Source organism: Theropithecus gelada, chromosome 20 (genome assembly GCF_003255815.1).
Source record: "Theropithecus gelada isolate Dixy chromosome 20, Tgel_1.0, whole genome shotgun sequence".
In the NCBI taxonomy this organism is placed as follows: domain Eukaryota; kingdom Metazoa; phylum Chordata; class Mammalia; order Primates; family Cercopithecidae; genus Theropithecus; species Theropithecus gelada.
The window spans coordinates 58,593,365-58,616,141 of NC_037688.1; the positions used below are offsets into that span (position 1 = coordinate 58,593,365).

Below are 22,777 nucleotides of genomic sequence, written 5' to 3' on the forward strand. Positions count from 1 at the left end.
GAACCACTGAAAATGATTTTCCTTAAAGGTGTTCTAACATATTGTGATTTGGGGCAATTTCTTTCTCCTAGTGGATGAAAAATGGAAGGATGGGAAAGGGGAATCCCAGGAAAATTGAAAAGTCTCAAGGCCAAGAGTTGAAAGTAAACTAAAAGAAAGAAGGAACTTTTGACACAGAGATACACAGGCTAGTGAGAACCAATAAATACAGAAGAAACTCATTGTTTTGTTCTAAATAAGAAAATCCATAGTTCTCACTGAAGTCAAGGGGTTTCTAGGTTGAAATCACCAGGCAATGTTCAAATTCTAAATGGATAATGTACCCATTTAATATATGGCATATGTGTTATAATAATATTTCTTAATATTAATTGCTTTAAGATATACTTATGGTAACATGGTATTTTCATTTTTGTCCATATTTAGATAGTCATAAGAATGCTAAGAAGGAAAGAAAAATTCCACCTGCCAAGATTTTTCTATATCTAAACACAAATGAAGACATTGGCTCAGAAGGGGGAAGAGAAAAAACAAATACACAACTGTATCTGAGTATGTTTTACACACGGCTTTACACATCTGTTTCGATACCTGCTTATTGTTTACTGAAAGTGAATATTTTATAAAGCCTCTTATTTTATGATATAAGAACAAAATAGGCAGGGTTGGTCCAAATTGGAAGGAGCAAGGAGCCACTCATTTTGTATCTCAGGAAATGCCTGACTTTGGACCCAACCTATGTCCCACAACCACCACCTGGTGGCAGCGTACTTAAATAGCAGGGATAGCTGAGAGTTACATAAACATCTTTTAAATTTTGACTCCAGCAACATTAAGGTCATTTTGTGGTACCAGATCAATGACTAGATCCTCTCTCCAGAATGGGGGAAATTAAAAAACAGGAAATTAGGATACCAGAAACCTGGGTGGATGTGGAGTAACTATGGAATACAGGCATATGTCAGTGATGACACTATTCACCAGCATTTTCCAATAAGTGATGTTCTTACCACTAGCAGGAGAATCCAGGTGGTAGAAGAAAAAGCCACCCTGAGGATAAGATGCTTGAGCAGAGACCCGAATGAAGGGAGGATGCCAGCCATGCAATTACCTAATGCAAAGAAACACTGCAGGTGGTGGAAGCAGGAAGTGCAAAGGCCCTGGGGCAGGGCCATGTTTGACTTCTCAGGTGCAGCAACGAGGCTAGCAAAGCTCAAGCAGAGGAACAAAGAAAATAGGGCAAATGAATGCGGCTGAAGCAGTGAATAGGGGTCATATCCTTGCCTTTTCTCCAATTTCTAGAAGCTGCCCGCATTGGCTCATAGCCTTTTCCTCTATTGCCAAAGCCAGCAATAGTGATCGAGTCCTTCTCACGCTACCTTCTGGTTCTCTCTCTGCCTCCCTCTTCCACTTACAATAGTGCCCCCTTATCTACAGAGGATATGCCTCCAAGACCCCCAGTGACTGCCTGAAACCATGGGTAATACGAAACCCTACAGATACTATGTTATTTCTTATACATACATAGCTAGGATAAAGTTAAATTTATAAATTAGGCACAGTGAGAGATTAACAACAACTCATAATAAGATAGAATGATTATAACAATATATCATAATAAACGTTAGGTTGATATGGTCTCTCTCTCAAAATATTTTATTGTACTATACTAACCCTTTCTAAATGGGAAAGTTTTGCCTTTTCACTTAAAAGAAGCACTTCATGGGTTCGCTTTGGCATATCTGAATTACCAGCACCACTGCTCTTGTACTCTTGGGCCATCACCAAGTAAAGTAAAGGTTACTTGCACACAAGCACTGAGATACCACGACAGTCAATCTGATAACCAAGACGGCTGCAGAGTGACTCATGGATGGGCAGAGTCTACAGGGTGCACATGCTGGACAGCTGGACAAAGGAATAATTCACATCCTAGGTGGCACAGAGCGGGACTGCGCGAGATGTCACCACACTACTCAGAATGGTGGGCAACTTAAAACCTGTGAACATTTATTTCTGAAATTTTCCATTAATATTTGCAGAGCGCAGTTAACCATGGGTGACTGAAACCTCAGAAAGTGAAACTGTGGGTAAGAGAAGCCTTCTGTATACAATTCCTTGGAATGACACTGGCTCCATCCAAATAATTCAAGACAATCTCCCATTTAAAGTCAGTTGGTTCGCAATCTTCGTTCCATCTGCAACCTGATTCCCCTTTGCTAGCTACTCTAACATATTTGCAGGTTCCAGGGATTAGGATGTGGGCATGTCAGGGAGGTCATTATTCTGCCTAGTACAGAGGGTTAGAAAGCAGGTTAGGCCACCGCACGTTCTCACTCATAAGTGAGGGTTGAACAACGAGAACACAAGGATACAGGGAGGGGACCATCACACACCGGGGCCTGTCGGCGGGTAGGGAGCAATGAGAGAGAGAGCATTAGGACAAATACCTAGTGCATTCTGGGCTTAAAACCTAGATGATGGGTTGATGGGTGCAGCAAACCACCATGGCACATGTATACCTACATAACAAACCTGCACGTTCTGCACATGTATCCCAGAACTTAAAGTAAAATTAAAAAAATAAAAATAAAAAGTATAAAAAAAAAAAAGAAAAAAGAAAGCAGTTTAGGCAGGCAACTAGAAGGTAGAAAGTTGATACACCAACCTGGGAAACAGTTACACAGTCTGAAATTGTACAGAAATTCTCCAGATCTTTAGGCAGTCTGCCCTGAGAACGTTTGATATCCATGCTATAAAATAGTTTCTGTAAATTAAACCTCTTAATCTAACTTTATGATAAGAGTGCTTGTCCTGTATTTCAGGTACTCCCTGGAGTGCAACATTCCAGAAAACCAATAACCTGGGGGAATTCATGAAAACGTGCATGGATTAATAACAACAAACGTGTGTAGACGAAGTCGATCCCAACACACAGTCACTCTTCCACCCCTGCAAAATCACTGAGGAGTTAGTAGAGATTGTTACCTGCAAAATCACTGTGGAGTTAGTAGAGATTTGTTATTCCCATTTTAGAGATGAGAAAACAAAGGCTCTAAACACTACTGTATGCACACAAAACAAGGAAGGTGCAAAACTCAGACTGAAATTCTTAATTTCCGATTCCAGCTTCAGCTTCCTTTTCTTTCTTTCTTTTTTTTTTTTTTTTTTTTTTGAGACAGAGTCTGGCTTTGTCACCAGGCTGCAGTGCAGTGGTACGATCTCAGTTCGCTGCAACCTCTGCCTCTGGGTTCAAGCAATTCTCCTGCTGCAGCCTCCCCAGTAGCTGGGACTACAGGCACCCGCCACCACATTCGGCTAATTTTTTGTATTTTTAGTAGAGATGGGGTTTCACCATGTTAGCCAGATGGTCTCAACCTCCTGACCTTGTGATCTGCCTGCCTCGGCCTCCCAAAGTGCTGGGATTACAGGCATGAGCCACCGCGCCCGGCCCAGCTTCCTTTTCAAAATGCCACATAGCTCCAAGCAATCAAACTGTCCTATGACAGAGGTGCCCAGGTAGCTTGACTCAAATATTTCCTCATCTCCAGGGGCTCCCAAATCTCTAACCCTCTGCAGAAGCTTTAACCTGGAGGGAATGGTGTGCTGACACCTATAGAAGGTAACACGAGTCAAACAGGGGAGCCTCTGTGTCATGGACTGATTATTACATGGCAATTAGATACTTTTGATAATACATCCAGAGAAAGACGATCCAACTACTCAGAGAGCACAATGGCCTATCAGGAATAATCTGTGCTCATCTCCTACAACTTTGCTACAGCAACACAGACCAGGAATGCTAGGAAGGCACCCGAGGCCAGGTGCGGTAGCTCACAAGTAATCCCAGCCTTAGGCAAGCCTTGGCAGTAGCATTATTTGAGTGCAGGAGTTTGAGACTAGCCTGGGCAACCAACACAGCAAGACGTCTTCTCTACAATTTTATTTATTTTTTTAGTTTATTTTATTTTATCTTATTTTATTTTATTTTATTTTATTTCATTTTTTGGAGACAGAGTTTTGCTCTTGTTGCCCAGGCTGGAGTGCAATGGCATGATCTCAGCTCACTGTAACCTCTGCCTTCGGGTTCAAGCGATTCTCCTGCCTCAGCCTCCCGAGTAGCTGGGATTACAGGCGCCTGTCACCACGCCTGGCTAATTTTTTGTGTTTTTAGTAGAGACGGGATCTCATCATGTTGGCCAGGCTGGTCTCAAACTCCTGACCTCAGGTGATCCACCTGCTTTGGCCTCCCAAAGCAATTTTTTTTTAAATTAACCAGGCATAGTGGTGCACCTATATAGTCCAGCTACTAGAGGCAGGAGAATCACTTGAGCCCAGGAGCTCAAAGCTGCAGTGAGCTATGATCATGCCACTGTACTCCAGGCTGGGCAACAGAGTGGGACACTATCTCTAAAAATAAATAAATAAATAAGACATCCAGCTCAGGACATCCTGCTGTGGGACCTCAGGAATGTCACTTGCCCTTCTAAAGTCTCAATCTCTCTGTATGAAAACATCCACTTTATGAGGCCACTGTGAGGAATAAATGAAATAATGTTGTGTGCTATGGGAACCTCTGGGGGAGACTAGCTAGCCCACACAGCTTATTTGAGTGGGTTTCTCTTTCTGCACCTAAAATAGTCTTGCAAAAGAAAGAGTATGTGAAAAAGCTGAGAAACAATTCTTAGCTAGACTTCTCAAGAAATGTAAGGGTTCTTTCTTTCCAGAAGCCTGGAGTATTGTACATACAAGGTACTCTTTTTGTTCATGAATTCACTGATTCATCGTTGGTGATTAATAAATCACCAGGTATTGAGCGTCTACTCTCTGCCAGGCACTGTTCTGGGCTCTGGCTCGAAACAAAATGGACAAGATCGATTTCTGGTCCTATGCAGTTTACCTTCTAGTGAGGGGGAGATAAGTAATGAGGATAAATTTGGAGAGCAATAGATGTGCTGGAGAAAATAAAACAGCCTAACAAGCTCAGAAGTGGAAGAAGTTATCTAAATTAGGTAGTCAGGAAAGGCCTTTTTGAGGAGCTGAAATTTCAGCCAACACCTAAAGGAAAGATAAGGAGATACCAGTAGTTTAGGGATCTGGGGACAGAATATTCCAGGAGGAGGGAAACGAGAATAAAATGGCCCTAAAGTGGGAATGAGCTTGGCATAGTCCCTGAACAGAAAGAAAACCACTTCCACTGTTTGCTGTGAGGGCAAGCCTCCTACAGCAGCCTGTCCATCTGCACACTGGAACTCAAAAGCAGGGAAATGCTGACGCTTATTATTTACTCCCATGAGGCTGGAAGACACCACGTCCAGTGGAAATGAGCTCTGAGACAAACAAAGTGAAGAACGTATGTTTGAGGCCACACACCTGGGTTTGAATCCTAACTCCACAGTTTGAGCGAGTGACTTACCAGCACCGTGCCTCAGTTCCCTCGCCTGTAAGGCGTGGGTAATATCAGTGCCTACCTCACGAGGTGCCAGTGAAGCCTGAAGGAATTCAACACTTGGAGCCAAGGCTGGCACACACGATACAATATCGTCTACCACCAGTGCTGCCACTATCACGGCGACTGTTATTCCATTGGATCCGAATCTCCATCTCCCTGTCCCATCCTAAAATAACCATGGTTTGTCTCTGATTTGCTTTTTGCTATATGGCAGCATGAGTGCATCCACACTGACTAAAGTGCACCAGTTCAACTCTTTTTTTTTTTTTTTTTTTTTTTGAGATGGACTCTCGCTCTGTCACCAGGCTGGCTGGAGTGTAGTGGCACAATCTCGGCTCACTGCAACCTCCACCTCCCGGGTTCAAGCGATTCTCCTGCCTCAGCCTCCTGAGTAGCTGGGATTACAGGCATGCGCCACCACGCCCAGCTAATTTTTGTATTTTTAGTAGAGACGGGGTTTCACCATGTTGGCTAGGATGGTCTCGATCTCTTGACCTCGTGATCCATCTGACGCGGGCTCCCAAAATGCTGGGGTTACAAGTATGAGCTGCCGCACTCAACTCTTGAGAGTCAAGTTGAGCCATCAGCACAACTCTTAATCCACTCCTTGAGCATGGTCCTTCTACCCCTGAATTGGGTGTGTAAGGCAGTCAAGCCCCTCTGCAAGGGATTATAATAGTTTATGAATCTAAACAGTGACAGTTGTTTTGCTACCCTTTCCTCTGTCAGATAAAATGTGCAAAGTAAGGAAATCCCATATATGAAGTACATTTTGGTCAAGTTTATATAAACAGTATTTTCAGATCACCCTCAAACACATCTGATCTCAATTTAGGCAGCAATGACTTAGACAAACAAACAAGAATGGGAAAGAAAAGGGAGAGAGGAAAGGGGAGGAGGCGGGAAGGAAAAGAAAGAAATGCCACCCTAGAGAAGGATATCTCTCCATTTACTCCTGTCCTCTCCAGCGCCCCTTGGCAGAGTATTAATATTTTGTTTTTACAAGTCCCTTGCAATTTCTGCTAAATTAATTCCTCATTATTTTGTCTCTCTGGTTGGTTCTATACACATAGTATTTTTTCCCATTATATTTTCGCAATGGGTGGCATAAGCATATAGGAAATCTATAAATTTTACATTGTTTTTTCCTTACCAGCCACCTTAATGAATTCTATTATTATTTCTAGTAGATTCAAAGGAGGATTGGTAATCTTAGGTTTTCCAAAAAGAAAAAGTTAAAATTACTTGCAAACAGTAATAATTCTACCTCCCCGCTTTCTTCTTTTGCTCTTCTAATTGTATTATCTAATAACTACTGAACAATGGTTAAATAATAGTAACAATAATGAGCATTTCAGGCTTGTTCTGGATTTAGTGGAAATGCTTCTAGTGTTAAACCACTAAAGATGATGCTGGCTTTAGGTATGACCCTATTTTAATAGCAGATTGTTCTGAAAATCAGAAATACGTATTTCTTTTTATAAGATATCTTTTTAGCATCCATAAAATAAATCACAGATTTTTCTCATTTGCCCATATTAACAATAAATCACATTACTACATTCCCCAAGATTGAACCATCCTTCCATTCTTAGAATAAATCCCATTCTGTCAAGACTGATAACACCTTTCAATGTGATCATTTATATGTCCATTTCTCCATTCTGTGAGTTATTTCAGATCACTGGCCATGATTGGTTCATGTTTCAGCCCAGCACATAGCACATGATTGATAATACATGTTTAACGAATAAATACATGAATGAATAACTAAATAACAGCTGCAGAGAATTAATAACTAAATAACAAGTCCCCAGACACCCTTTGCACCTCCTCCAGTCTCTCTAATCCCTCTAATCCCTTTTCTAAAAATAGCACCCTTGAACCCCTCTTTCTCTATAGGGAAACTATTTCATGTGGCTGCAATAGGGCAGTTACATGGAACAGTTTCACCATAAAGAACAGAGAACCCCGCTTCTCTACTCTCACCACCACCCCAAGCCAAAGGGCTGGCTACATCTCCTAGGCCCGATTAGAATCCCACACAAATATTGCTTTAGGAATGGGGCACAGGACCCAACCTGGGCCCAAGGCATCTCTAGGAATTTCCTACAGAAGCTCTTAAGAAAAACTGTTTCCAAAAAGATCAATAAACATAAAATATGTTTGTCTAGGAATGCTTCTTACCATCTTGCCTAAACTGTGGTGAGACAGCCTGTCTGAGAATGAAGTCAGGTAGAGGCAAACATGGCAAAGAATGGAAAGAGACAGGGGCTTAGTGACATCATTTGACCCCCTGGATCCAGTTTTTCCTGAAGCCAACTTATCCACAGACTTCTCAATCACATAAGGCAATCAATCGTCTTTTTTTGTTGTTTACAATAGTGTAAGTTCAATTTCTGTCATTTGCAACTGAATAAAACATTGTCTAATTCACATGTTGCTTTGTTTCCTTGTATACTCTTAAATATTAAGGTTGAAAAAAAATTTGAAGGCAAGTAAGTCCTAAGTAGTGAGTATAAACAGCAACAACAAAAAAGCAAACCACCTTCTTTTAATTAATGTCAGGATGGGTTGAAAAGCTCCCTTAGTGAATTATAATTTCAGAATGAAATTCCCAAGACAGTTATAGAGGAGCTTGTTAAACCGCAAAAACCAATGAAATCAGGAGATTACTTTAACGGGGCGGTGGTTCAATCCGTTCCAGAGAGATCATCCATTATGCAAAACCAAAACCCTTAAAATTTTCTGACAAACAACCGTAGCAATCTTTCATTCATCTAAAGTCTCGAGGCCTCTCTCCCGACTTGATTTAAAAGTGAAAATGCCTGGTATGATTTACAAAAATAAAAAATAAAAATAAATAAATCATGTTAGGATGTCTAGAGAACACCGGTGAAAGCAGCCAAATCTCAAAACAGAGAGTTTCACAGGGTCTTGGTGAGCAATCCTGCATTCCCAAACACCTTCCGTTCTGCAGAAGCACCAAAGGCAAACAGGCTCCTGGCATCCTAAATGCCTCTGAACTTACCCGGGGCAAGTGGCATCCATTCCTACTGGAGGCTCAAGAGAATGTCAGCGTGGAAGTCCACAGAACCTGTCCACCTCCTTACCCCATTTCTTTTGTGGAGAATTCTGGCTACAGTTAGCTCATGAAATCATACTTTTTTCCTCCTTCAGCTCAAGTTACAATAGACCAAATTCTGGAATCCGGTTCTGATTATTCTCTGGAGAGCTACTTAAGAGCTGCTTCAGGGTTTAAAATCCCTCATTCAGACATAATCTTGAAATAAAAGACTATATTCAAATGAACAATGCATTACAGCTTTCTCTTTAGGGCCTTCAGTACTGATGGCCCCAAGTACTGATGCTCAGGATAAAGGAAGGCATTGAAGGAAAATGAAGGAGAAGAGTAAGAGAGAAGAGAAAAATGGGAGAGAGAAGAAAGAAGAGGAGTGAGACATTTAATCTGTCACAAGCTCTACGTAAGGCACTTTGAAAGCCATTTCATATCATCCTCATGTAATCCTTTGGCAGCGGGTAATATTGAGCTCATTCTGCAGATGGAGAAATTGAGGCTTAGTTATATTAAATAATTTGTCCAATAGATTCTGGCTCAGACATACAAAATGTGCTCCAAACCATGTTGCTTCTATTCTATAGCTTCCTCTTTCTGCAGGGTCTAATACAGAAAGGTGTTTTGGAATCAAAGTCTTTTCATAGGTGAATGGACCCTACGGAGTTAACACACCTTCATCACCTAAGAAACAGATTAATATAAGTAACCCTGTTGTCCAAGAAAACTAGTATGTGGCAAAGCCAAGTCTGGAATCCAATTTTTCTAAATCTATGATCTTAATCCACCTGAGCATAATCTATTTTATAAGTGCAAGTTATCAATAAAGATCAAATACAAGCACTCCTGATTAACGAGTGAAAAATTGAGAATTTCCCCAGTTTCAAGAGAACGTTAATTGAGAACAGAGAGGAATGTATTCGCGAATTTTCTTTTTTCTGCCTCAATGTTCTTGCTTATATCAGGCTTTTGTGGTTGTTGCAATATATCCGGGAGGTATTTCCCCCATGCTGTTGCAAAATCTGTAAAGGAAGAAAAAGAAAAAACCCTACACTAAAATAGCACACGTAAGCCACGATTCTGGCCACTGTACAGGGTACACAGGGTATGGGCATGCCAGTTGTTTTCTGAAATGAGTTTAAACAGGAGGTCACAAACCGGTAGCCAGCTGGCTGTATCCAGCCCGCAGATGTATTTTGTTTGTCACACAATGTTGGCCCCCACTGGGCTTTTAAGAAACTTAAATCTGTTGCCAATATTAAAAATCAAAAGATTTCAAATCAAAACCCGGATTTCCAGTTTCTCTTACAAAGGGGATGATCTCATAACCCCAATGCCACGTTTGCACATTGGAAAAAAAGTAGCTGGACTGCAGCAGTGGCTTTCCCTTCAGCCAGAGCACAGGCAGCCACTTCAGTTTCTCTCCACCTAAGCTACCTCACTCATTCATACGACCTGCCTGAGCCCTGAAGTTATGTGACCTTTGGTTTAAAAGGGTAAGGAGGTGCATACTGCAAAGCCAATCATTATTTGGGTTTTCCCAAACCATCCCAAGTTACAGACTATCTGGTCAATATTATGACAGCTGTGATAGAAAGGAGAGCATATATGACACTAAAATGGTTTGAGAAATGGACAAATTCAGTAGTTGAGACTATATTTGGATATCTGCTCTAGGATACTCATGTTGTTTAGAAAATACATTCACTTTTATTATTTCATTTATTCCTCCCAACAATCCAAAAGGAAGTAATTACCCTCAGATAAACAACTGAAGCTAAGTGATGTCAGATAAGTTATCCAGCCAAGATCGTCCAATTTATAAGTCTCAAAGCCACATTTTGAACCCAGATTTGTCCAGCGACAAAAACAGTGCTTTTGGAATCATAAAAGAACATTCTGTAGGGCCATGAAGCTTGTTTCCACCCCAGGGCCTTGGCACTTGCTGTTCCCTCCAAGTGGAGACCTCTCCACCCAGGTCTTCACACGGAAGGGTCTTACTCTGTTACTCCATTTACATAACCTCCAAAGAGAGGTTTTTCCCTAATCATCCTACTTAATATAACCCGTATGTTGTCCTGGCATCATGGTACACGCCCATAATCCCAGCACTTTGGGAGGCTGAGATCAAAGGATTCCTTGAGGCCAGGAGTTTGAGACCAGCCTGGGCAACAACGTGAGACTCCTGTCTTAAAGAAAATTTTTTTTTTAATAATAATAACCAACATGCACACACACATTCCCCAATTACTTTCCAGGACTTTGCTACTCAAAGTGAGATCCAGACAGCAGCAGCAGCAACAGCAGCATCAGCATCTAGTAACCTTTTAGAAATGTGGACTCCTGAGCCGGGCACGGTGGCTGACGCCTCTAATCCCAGCACTTTGGGGAGACCGAGGCAGGCAGATCACAAGGTCAAGAGATCGAGACCATCCTGGCCAACATGGTGAAACTCCGTCTCTACTAAAAATACAAAAATTGGCTGGGTGTGGTGGCACACACCTGTAGTCCCAGCTACTCAGGAGGCTGAGACAGGCAAATCGCTTGAAGCAGAGATCGCACCACTGCACTCCAACCTGGCAACAGAGCAAGAGTCTGTCTCAAAAAAAGGAGAAGAAAGAGAAATATGGACTCCCAGGCCCCTCTTCAGACTGGCTGAATCCAAATCTACATGTTAACAAGATCCCCAGATGATCCTAAACTTTACAAAACACTACACCACACAGGTGCTGTCCAACAGAAATATAATGTGAGTCACAAGTGTAATTTTAAATTTTCTAGTAGCCACATTGAAAAGGTAAAAAGAGGCGGACTTAATTGCAAGACATTTTACTTGATCTGAGTATAATTTCAACATGTAGTCAATCTAAAATTACTGAGTAATTTAGTATTCTGTGTATCTTATACTTACAGCACATTTCAATTTGGACATTTTACCCATTCAATAGCCACAGACAGACAGTAGCTACCATACTGGACAAAACAGCTCTGGGCCATGCATTACTTTGTTTTTCTTTGTAGTCTTTATCACCACCAGAATTTGTATTACATGTCATTTGGCTCTTTGTTTGCTGTCTCTACAACCCTCCTACTAAAATGTTAGTTCCAGGAGAACAGGTGCTTCATCTATCTTATTCATCACTTTATCCCCAGTACCTAATACAGTGCAGGGCATATGGTACATGTTTTTTAAATAATTGAAGGAATGAATGAACGAACACAGGATATATGCTTCCTAGTACTTGATGTGTGGCAGTGTGGTACAGGGGAAGACATCAGCACTTTGAAATTAGACAGCAGGTTCAAATCTCAGCGCAGGCACTGAATAGTCAAGCAACCCTGAGCTAATCATTTACCCTCTCGGAGCCACCTGTAAAGCGGAAATGCTGCTACATATATCACCATATCATCACAATGCTCAAATGAAATAACAGGTTTATAATGGTAGGTAGCACCAATTGCCACAATAGCTGGCACTCAATAAACACCAATGAAATTCTATCCTTCTCCATTCTCTCCCCAGTTGTCACATGCAAAATATGCTGCTGAACACTGACCATTTTCCTCTGGGTAGCATAAGCATGACTTTGTAGAGTGTTTTCCTGAGTTACTTTCCCCTAGCCAATGGAATGGGTGACAGTGAAGACAACTTAAAACCATGGAAGAGCTCCCAGCTACTCAGGAGGCTGAGTCAGGAGAATCGCCTGAACCCAGGAGGCAGAGGTTTCAGTGAGCCGAGATCATGCCACTGTACTCCAGCCCGGGTGACAGAGCAAGACTCCATCTCAAAATGAAAAAAGCAAACAAACAAACAAACAAAAACCATGGAAGATCACTTCCCATTGCCCTGGGGCTGGATGGCTTCCATTGTAAAGTGGTCACGGTTACTGCACGCTCTGTAAACCATGAGAGACAAAACAGCTCATGTCATCTCTGTCACCTTGATGAGATCTGCAGTGGCAGCCCGTTGGCCTGGCTCAAGGTCCTATCCCTCGGAAGAGTTTAAAGTCTTTGCCTAGAGAGCTTATAATAAGCTCATTCTGAAAACTGCACTGTGTGGCTTTGCCTGTTTTTGGAAAGGGAGAGGGAAGAGGGCATGGAGGGTTTAAGCTCACCCGATTTATTAATCCTGGCCTGTGTCAATTCACCAAGTGAGGCTTGCTTCTTCGTAGATTTTAACACATGCATCCCAATCCATTAGTCTATCTTGCCCTGAAAATCTGATGCACACGTTCTAATCTCAGATTATTTTTATACCACATTAGATCAACAGCATAGGAGGAAAGCAAAACCCGGATTTAGACATAACTGAAGTGACACTGAGGAAGTGAACCTGCCAGGGCTGTTGAGTTGAATATGAGAAAATCCCAAGCCAGCTGTGCAGAGAGCAGCCCCAGTTTCTTCTTGGCTCTCCCTCTTGCTGAAAACACAAAAACCAGAAACACACACAGAATTCATAGGCTACTGGAAGCACATTTAAACAAAATAACAATAAATAAACAGGGGAAAAAATAAAACTTTTAATTAATCCGTGGATCTCTAATAAGTCCAATAGATTCCAGCTAGCATACCCGGTATAGGAAGGAATTACACCGTTTAGGTACAGATGCCACCATTTATTTTATTTTATTTTATTTTATTTTATTTTATTTTATTTTATTTTATTTTATTTTATTTTATTTTATTTTATTTTATTTTATTTTATTTTATTTTATTTTATTTTATTTTATTTTATTTTATTTTATTTTATTTTATTTTATTTTATTTTATTTTATTTTATTTTATTTTATTTTATTTTATTTTATTTTATTTTATTTTATTTTATTTTATTTTATTTTATTTTATTTTATTTTATTTGAGACGGAGTCTCACTGACTCCCAGGCTGGAGTGCAGTGGCGCAATCTCGGCTCACTGCAAGCTCCACCTCCCAGGTTCACGCCATTCTCCTGCCTCAGCCTCCCGAGTAGCTGGGACCACAGGCGCCCGCCAGCACGCCCGGCTAATTTTTTGTATTTTTAGTAGAGACGGGGTTTCACTGTGTTACCCAGGATGGTCTCGGTCTCCTGACCTCGTGATCCACCCTCCTCGGCCTCCCAAAGTGCTGGGATTACAGGTGTGAGATGCCACCATTTAAAAGATGAAGAGTCAGACTAGGAAACCAGGAGAAAGCGTTTCTGACACTGGAATCAATGCCACTGATCAGTGCCATCTGATACCGAATCAATGCCACTGTTTCCTTTTCTACCATACAGTGAGAATGCTGCCTCTATTTCTATACGGGAGTGAGACAGGAGTCTGAAGAGATAGATGGAACTGATGAAAATTTCACAAACGCCTCAAAGCACTGCTGTCTGTGGTAAGGCTAGAGAGCCGTCCAAAGCAGTCCCAGCACACTCAGATCCTGTGGGTCCAACTGGTCTTCCCAAAAGCAGAGCTGGGGGGCTAATGATTCCCTCTGTGTTAGACAGACACGTATTGGCAGGCAGCTTGTTCGTAAGAGAATTTTGTGTCCAACGCTTTCAATCAGCACCACGGGGCTAGATGCTGGGGTGGGGATGAAGGACACAGAGACATCACATGGTCCCCTTAAGTGAGGATCAGGGGAATCTTGTTCTATCCACACCTCTTCACCTTCACAGTTCTGTGAGTGGCTACCAAATATTGACACCGAGCCCCAAATACCACGAGCATTGGTTAGGAGTAGGAGGCTGGGCATACCACAGCGCTGGAATAATATGTTCCGGAGCCACGTCAAGCAAGGTAGTTTCTATACTTTCTCTTCCTAACACCAGCAAAAAGGAATCTAGGAAATCTGGCATCTTCTATTCTCTCATTCAGAACACTCTCCAGACCCGGTGATGGGACTTCCTGATACACATTCCACCACACACCCTTCATTCACTTTATTTTAAATCACCCAAATAAAACACTCCCCCCCCCCCCCATTTCCAGCTGCCACAAACCCAACCACCTCAGATCTTGGAAAGATTTGATCTTTCTGCCTCCCTGAAAGGGCATTTGACAATTCTCATAATTCTAAAATTAGAAGTGGAAAAAAAAAAAAAAAAAAAAAACGCAATTACCCTCATAAGGCCAAAGCTACCCCACAGAAGAAACCAGAACATTCCTACAACCAGCAATTAAACAACTAAAACCTTCCCAGACATCATGCCCCTTCTTTATTTTGCTGTTGCTGCATTAATCATCCTAACACCTTTTTAATTATGATCACAAACTGGAAGCCATGGCTTCTGATGTTATAAATACTGATTTTCCAGTTAAATTGGGCATTTGCTGTTTTATGTTTTGATAGGAAAGGGCTGTTTGAAGCCTCCTAAAATACTGCAATTAGTTTTCTCTGTTGAAACAGACAAGACATTAACAGACACATTTGCTGCTTCTCTGTAATGTGCTGGAATGTTTATGCCTAAGTGTACTTCTCTCAAGCTTTTAAAGCGTAAGGCATATTTTTTAAAGTGGAAGAAATCAATCATAATACACACATTTATTATATATCTCTGAAGTTAAGTTATTTCTAAAACTTTCCCAGGCTGTAATTTAAACCTAGAAAGCACATCCCTTCAACGGGCAGGCAACCTGTCAGGAAACAATCTTTATTCTACCTATTGGCTCTGCTAAGATGATAACATCACTTTAGCTGACAAAGGCTGTGTTTCTGTTTGACAATCGCAATTAATTACCGAAATGGAATGGAGATGGAGCCAGCCATGCAGATCTCTTTCCCAGAAAGATATAAAACAGGAGGAGAGAGAGAAAGAGGAAAAAACAAAGGCGAAGGAGGTTTGCGTTTGGGGCATCTGCACCAGTGCCGTTTAAAATGTTATGGCTGGCAGGAAAGCTGGAGTATTAATTTATTTTACCTGCACTTAACTTTCTAGTCCTCTCTTCTCCCTTTCTCTCACCACCGGCAGACGGTGGGAAAGGAGGGAGATGAACATCTCACAAAACAGAAGCTCCAATCTGTTGCGAAGGAGGCGGAGATTAGACAGGGCACGGTCTGGGGCATAAAAACTCTCAGGGCACCAACTGTCATGCAGACATTGAGGCTTCTGGTGCAAAATCAACTCCGTGCTCATTCAGCCAAGGGGGATGGAAAGTTATGGAGGTGGGAGGCATCCTTTCTTTACTAGAAAGCCAAAACGCCAGCATGATCTTTGTAACTGTTCCCTATTCATTTTGCTCTGACCTTAACACACTCAAGTTGAATTCCAGCCACGCAAATGCATGTGAGGGTGATTTTAAGAGATTGCAGGGGACCTCAAATCCCCTTAGTCAATTTAGCCATCCTGTCTCACTCCTCAGCGTCCTCAGCCCAGAATCCCAGAATCCCGCAAGAGCCTGGGTTCGGAAACACCCAGCAGGCACGAGGGCTGGGGATTCCCAGGCTGGGAGTTGGGCAGATTCAGACAGCACCTCCTTGGATGAGGAGCGCGGGAGGCAGGGCAGGGTGACACCTCCTCTCCTCGCCCTGAAATAAAGTGATCTTTCGCTGGAGTCCAGCCCTCTCAGCCGATCCCCCTGAGCAAAGCCGCCAGGGTTTGCAGAGCCCTCGCGGGGGCTCGGGCCTCTCGGGACGGTGCCTGGATGCTCGAAGGGTGTGGAAAGCCGCGGCTTCCCCTCCGCGTCTCCCCCACGCGTCTCCACCAGCCCGCGGAGCCCAGAGTCCTACCTGTACCACTCCAACCCCTTTTCGTAGTTCCTGTCGAAGAAGTGGGGCTCTACGCCCACCGCCCGCACGTCCGGGTGTACGCGGATCGCCTCCAGCAGCGCGCGAGTCCCTCCTTTCTTGACCCCGATGATGAGCGCCTGTGGCAGCTTCTTCTCCCCATAGTCAGGGGTGCTGACGGCGCCGCCCCTCTCGCTGCTCCCGTTGGCCGCTCTCCGGCCTGCGAGATCCTCGTCGGTGGTGCTAGACTCCTGCGCTTCCCTCTCTGGCAGCGCGCTCTGAGCCGTGATCATCTCGCTGGGGGCCAGCGGGGTCCGGAGCCAGGGGTCCCGGGCGCCTCCGCCGCCGCTCGGCAGCCCCCAGCCGTCGGTCCCGGGAGCGGCGGGCTGCTCGGGGGGCTCGGGCGGCTCCCCGCGGCTCGCGTTGTCCAGCGGCGGCGGCGCGGGTGGCTGCGAGGGGGCGCCGAGGCGCACGGGGGGAGGCAGCAGAGAGGGTGGCGGCGGGCTCGGCGGGGGCTCGGCGGCGGCGCCCGGCGACTCCTGCAGCGCCAGGGGGAATTGCAGGGAGCCCGAGCCGCCCAGGAGGCTGTAGCACAGGTAGGTGACAGACAGGGACAAGGTGCACATAAAAAGCAGCTTGCGCGCCGGCGGCCCCTTAGCAGAGGCGCCGGGCGGCGGCGGCGGCGCGGCCAGAGGTGGAGGCGGAGGCGGAGGCGGAAGAGGTGCGGGCCACCGGGCCATCGCGGCTCCCGGCTCGCGGCGGCGGCGGCGGCGGCGGCAGCCCCCGGCGCTGCCCGGACATGGTTTCAGCCGCCGCCCCCGCCGCCGCCGCCGCCGCCGCTGCCCAGCCGCCCCGGCTGCATGAAGCGACGCCGCTGCGCCCCCGGCCCTGGCCGCTGTCCCGCTGCGCCAGGGGGGAGCCCGGCCGCATGGCCCCCCGCCCCAGGCTGCCCGCCGAGTCCGGGTGGCCCCCGCACCAGTGCCCCCCCCTCAGCCTCAGGCAAGGGGACCGAGGGGGGCGCGTGGACCCGCCGGCGGCACCTGCTCCGTCTGCAGCGCCCCCGCTTCCCCAGCTCCGCTGCGGCTCCTGCTTCAGCCTCTGCCGCCGCCGCCGCGCGCTGTTGCAGCCCCGAGTTCCTTCCCCGCTGCTAACTTTCTGCCGGGAGAGAGGAGACGCGCGGAGGGGAGGAGGAGGGGGCCGGGCGCGCGCCCGGCGCCGCCGAGGGAAGGGGGGTGCGCCTCGCGCGCGCCTGCGAAGGGGGGCGCAGGAGCGGAGGCGTGCGCTAGGGCTGGGGCACCCGGGAGAGCGGAGATCGTGCCCCCCAGCCCCCCAGCATACACTCACTTGGGTGTTACCCACCCCACCTCGCGTACTCCCCTCCCTTGGGAGCTCGGGACGCCGTGTTCTCCATTCCTTTGCCCCAGTACTTTTAGAGAGGTAGAGCCCAACGCCAGCCGCCGGTGCCGCGCACCGGGAGCTGGAAGACAGCAAGCGGGTGACGAAGCTCTCGCTTCCGCTTTTCCCCTGGGACTCCAACTCAGCCCATCCCCGACCCTCCCTTCTCTCGCCCGGGATATCCTCCTGCCTTCGGCCCAGAAGTGAATCCTTCTCTACAACCGCTTTCCATCCCAACTTCCATCTTTCCAGCCACCCCCCCCACCCCCATCTTCTCTTGAAGCTCCTGATGGGTGGAGCTTTGACACAAGCCCCCAGGTTTCCGAGCCCCAGAGCTTTTCCCTCTGTCCCATCACCAGGTGACAACAGTTTCTGCTCCAAGAGATGAGGCTTAATCACTTAATCCTCGACACACTTAATCACAGGTGCACACACCTGCGCCTCTTCGGGGGCATTGCCACTAACGGAGTTCATGGTTTCCTGGACTGAAATAGTGTGGGACCATTGTCGCTCTGAACACCTAATAAGCAGAGACAAGCTGGGTTGCAGGGTGTCTGTGCATCGCCTCGCTGAAATTTTTTAAGTGTATTTTCTTTGCAGAGAGATCTCCACCCCTCACCTCCCTCTCCTGGGGGAAAATGGTAAACATCAGAAGGCTTTGGAAGATTCACAACTAGGCTTTGCTTCCTGTTGCATCTTGCTCAGGGAAGTGAGGGAAATGGGAGAAAGAGACAAAGTGATCAACTGAGGCACTCCAGCAAACTCTGCTTTCCGCAACAGGGGCTGACTCTGCACAGATCTCCGCCAGGTGCCTCCTGGGGGTGGCTCTAGTGAGTCCCATTTGCCCCCCAGCCACAGCTGGGTGCCTGACGGGGCTGCTTTCCCCTTGTTGGCTGTTGTGACTGGCATCTGTGATTTTGTTTGATCACGTAACAGGAAAACCAGTTGAAAGATAATGTATATAATGTCTAAATATTAACGAGATACCTAGTGCCAAAGAGAAAAAAAAATATTAATCAAATAAGATGAAGAACACGGACTTTTCCCTGAGTGAACAAAAGCTCACTGCTGCTCTCAGCTGGACACGAGTTTCCTTCACTGCAGCTTTAGTTCAGATAAAGATTATTCCTTTATAATATATTTTTTATGGTACACTGGAGACCTCTGAAATGCAGAGTCTGGTGTCCTGTAAATCATTCTGTGTAACTAGGGATGCTTTTTCAAACAGCACACAACTGCGTTACTGTAATGTCAATGGGAAGGGGCCAACTGGAACGGAGAGAAACACAAGCACTGCCCAGCCCTTGTTGTGCTCGGAGGGGTGCTCCAAGGTGGTCGTCCAGGAAGCCTGGGTTGCAACAGATATTGCCATGTCAGCGGCCAGTCTCCCTTTGAAGGCCCAGGCACTAGATGTCCGGCATATGGCCCAGGTCCTCCTTGCAGTTCCTGCCTAACACCCAAACTTTTCTATCGCCCCTCTCAGCAATCCAAACGAATCAGCTCCATGCCCAGTTTTACTAAAGATGGCTCTCAAATTTGGAAAGGTTTTGGTAAAATGGCATCAAAACCAACAGTGGCAAATGGAGATCTGAATGTGGCCAGCACGGTGATATTAAAAAATGTAAACAGGCTGCAATAGTTTAAATTGGGGGTTTTCCCAAAAGAGAGAAAAAAAAAAAAACCTTGGAGAGGACATTACTGTTGAAAAATCAGCAGATCCAGGACTTTGAGCCCCTCCCTCAGAGCCAAGAAGCTGCTACCCCTTTAGATAGAGCGAATATGCTGACGTTTTCACAGTGTCGTACAAGTTGCCCCACACACATTTATGTCACTTGCCTTGACACTGCTAGTAGGGACATTTCTCAGTATTCCTTTTGCCTCCGATCCTCAGATAGTCACGCTTTAATAACAAACTCTTGAAAGAATAGAGCCCCTTTGGTAAAGTGTCAGGCCCACAAGTGATGGAGAGGAGGTGGGCTCTTTTGGAGAGGTACTTTGTAAATTTCACACTTAAGCAGTTGCCTATTTTTTATCTACTTTTGCGCCAGGCTTTTTCTAGGAGCAAGTCCTTGAGAAACCTACAATGAAAAGTGGCAGCTACCTACACAGGGCGAACTCGACGTCATCCAGCCATTCCCAATGGATCTGAAGACTCGATGGAAGATAGTTTTCTGTTTCCCCTGCCAACACCCACAGAATTCCTCTAACTGGTCACCTGGCCTCACTCTGCCTCATTTCTATTCATCCTAGACAACAATAGCAGATCAATGTTTCTGAGGCAATGTTTCTTAGCTCTACCAATGTCCCCTCTGACTCGAAAAACCATTATCTCACTACCTAACTAATAAACTCCAACCTCTTTACCTTGGTACTCAAGGTTCCCCCTACCTTTGGTGTATCTCACAGTCCTGCCAAACCAAACGGTGCATGCTGTCCAAACACACACGCTACATTCTTCTCTTCTGTCTCCGTAGTATCATATGATAACGTTCGAGCAAAGCTGTCATTTGCTAGCTAAGTGGCTTTTGGACAGGTCATTTTACCTCCCTCAGCCTAGGTTTCTGCATATATAAATAATGGATAAGACTCACCTCAAATTGTTTTTATAAAGAATTAAATTGAATTAGCTAGAATATGCAAAAATCCCTGGCTCACTGCCCAACATGGGGAGGCTATCAATAATTATTCAAATCTAAATATTGGCCCATGCCATGCTCTGCTTCCTTTTCCTATTAAAACTTTATTCTTGAAAAATATGTGTGTACTCTTTCTTTAAAACTATCCCAGTGTATCAGCTAAAGTTCACTGTCCTAAGATGTTCTGTTTGTAGCATTTGTAATGTCAAGTCTAATGCCTTCTGGAATATTGGTAAAGTTTTAGGTTTTTTTGTTTGCTTATTTTCTATAAAATAAAATCACTGGAAGGATTCCTAGTAACTGAAATAACTAAAGGGAATTTTAAAAAATCAACAAACAGCAAAAACTGGCTTTGGAAAGGACAGTACAGTGTGTGGTGGTCATTCTGACATTCGTCCAATATTGTCCAGTCTCCTTGTGGACATCTGGTAGGGATGTACTTCCCTGGCCCCTTAAAGTTAGGTGTGACTATGGGCTGCTTTGGCTACTGAAACGTGAACGGAAGTGAAGTTTGTCCCTTCCAGGCAGAAGCCTTGAGAGCCAGAAGGAGATTTGCCAGGGTCTGTTTTCCCTCCCTAGCAATTGCAGAAGAAAAGGGTTGAATACAGGGTCTTAGCTTCTGCATTAGGCCTTTTTCTTACCGCTATAAATAAATACCTGAGTCTGGGTAATTTGTAAAGAGAAGAGGTTTACTTGGCTCACGGTTCTGCAGGCTGCACAGGAAGCATTATGTTGCCATCTGCTTGGCTTCCGGGAGGCCTCAGGAACTTACAATCATGGTGGAAGGTGAAAGGGCAACAGTCACATCGCATGGCCAGAGCAAGAGCAAGAGAGCAAGGCATGAGATGATATGGACCTCAGAGAACTCACTCATTGTCACTAGAATATTACCAAGGGGGTGGTGCTAAACCATTCATGAGAAATCTGCCCCCATGATCCATTTACCTCCCACCAGGCCCCACCTCCAACACTGGGGATTACAATTCAATATGAGATTTGGGCAGAGACACACATCCAAACTATTTCAGTACCCAACTACTCAATCCCGCACATTGATTAAGGATAATACAGATCCAGCCCCTCGTGACAGGTACATGATCAAGAAATAGATCTGTGTTGTTTTCAGCTCCTGAGACTTACGGCTTGGTCATTACCACAGCACGACCTAGACTACCTGACTGATTAAAGCACGCATGCTATTAATTTTCCGTGCTGTTGACCAAGATGGCTTCATTGCTCCAATATTAGAAATCCCCTTCACAAAAGTAGATAAATGAAAGATTAAAAGCCCCATCAGTTACAAAAGAAAAGTCTCCTGGAAATATAGGCAGCACTCTTGTCTCATGTATAGCAACTATATCTCCTCGGTTCATCTTTCACCTGTTGATTAAAAAGTATATCTGTAAGCTGGACATAGTGGCTGATGCCTGCAATCCCAGCACTTAAAGAAGCTGAGGTAAGAAGATCACTTGAGCCCAGTAGTTCAAGAGCAGCCTGAGCAAACTAGTGAAACCCCATCTCTACAAAAAAACAAACAAACAAATCAAAGTATCTCTACGGAAATCTGGAGGTAAGCCTCCAGACGAGGCCAACATGGTGATAAAGGACAACATTGTACACTTGTAAAAAGATTTAAAACAGAATAATAGTGGCCATGAACATACAAGACCTTACATTGAAAAGACCTTGCGCTTACATAGGAAATAGAAATTGCTTAGAGCTGAAAGCACAACAGGACAAAATCTGGTGGATAGAATTGAGCAACACTCATAGGAAAGATTATAGATTCAAATATACTTTCCCCCCAAAACAAAATTTTAAAACAAATGAGCTACATGTTCAACTCAAGAAGTTAGAAAAAGAGCAAGAGTCAGGAAGTAAGGAAATAATAAAGATAAGAGCCAAGCATATGTTTATATTTATTTGCTGTTTATTCCTTGTTATGGACTGAATTGTGCCCCCCTCTCCCTGCCTCCGAATTCAAAATGCTGAAGCCCTAACCTCCAATGTGACTGTATTGGAAGACAGGGTCTTTAGGAGGTGATTAAGGTTAAATGAGGTCATACATGTAGAATCCTAATTAGATAGGACTGTAGCTGGAGAAGAAGAAATGATCTCTATTCCACTCCCTCTCTTTCTCCCTCTCCATGTGAAGACACAGTAAGAAGGTCGCCATCTGCAAGACAAAAAGAGAGCCTGTGCCGGAACTGGACCACGCTGGACACCTGATCTTGGACTTCCAGTTTTCAGAACTGTGAGAAAATAAATTTCCTAGGCCGGGCGCAGTGGCTCACGCCTGTACTCCTGGCACTTTGGGAGGCCGAGGTGGGCAGATTACGAGGTCAGGAGATCAAGAACATCCTGGCTAACACGGTGAAACCCTGTCTGTACTGAAAATACAAAAAATTAGCCGGGCGTGGTGGCAAGCGCCTGAGGTCCCAGCTACTCTGGAGGCTGAGGCAGCAGAATCACTTGAACCTGAGTGGCGGAGATTGCAGTGAGCCAAGATAGTGCCACTGCACTCCAGCCT

The 22,777-nt window shown here is 44.9% G+C and overlaps 1 protein-coding gene across 1 annotated transcript in view; it reads right to left on the minus strand.

Moving 5' to 3' along the window:
• The window catches only part of HS3ST4 (heparan sulfate-glucosamine 3-sulfotransferase 4), a 438,327-nt gene extending 420,991 nt beyond the window's left edge, over nt 1–17,336 (minus strand). Inside the window, exon 1 of the mRNA XM_025370729.1 lies at nt 16,220–17,336. Within this exon, the coding sequence (XP_025226514.1) occupies nt 16,220–16,956 (737 nt within the window). The 5' untranslated portion in view covers nt 16,957–17,336. The remainder of the gene's footprint in view (nt 1–16,219) is intronic.
• Nucleotides 17,337–22,777: the final 5,441 nt, after the last annotated feature.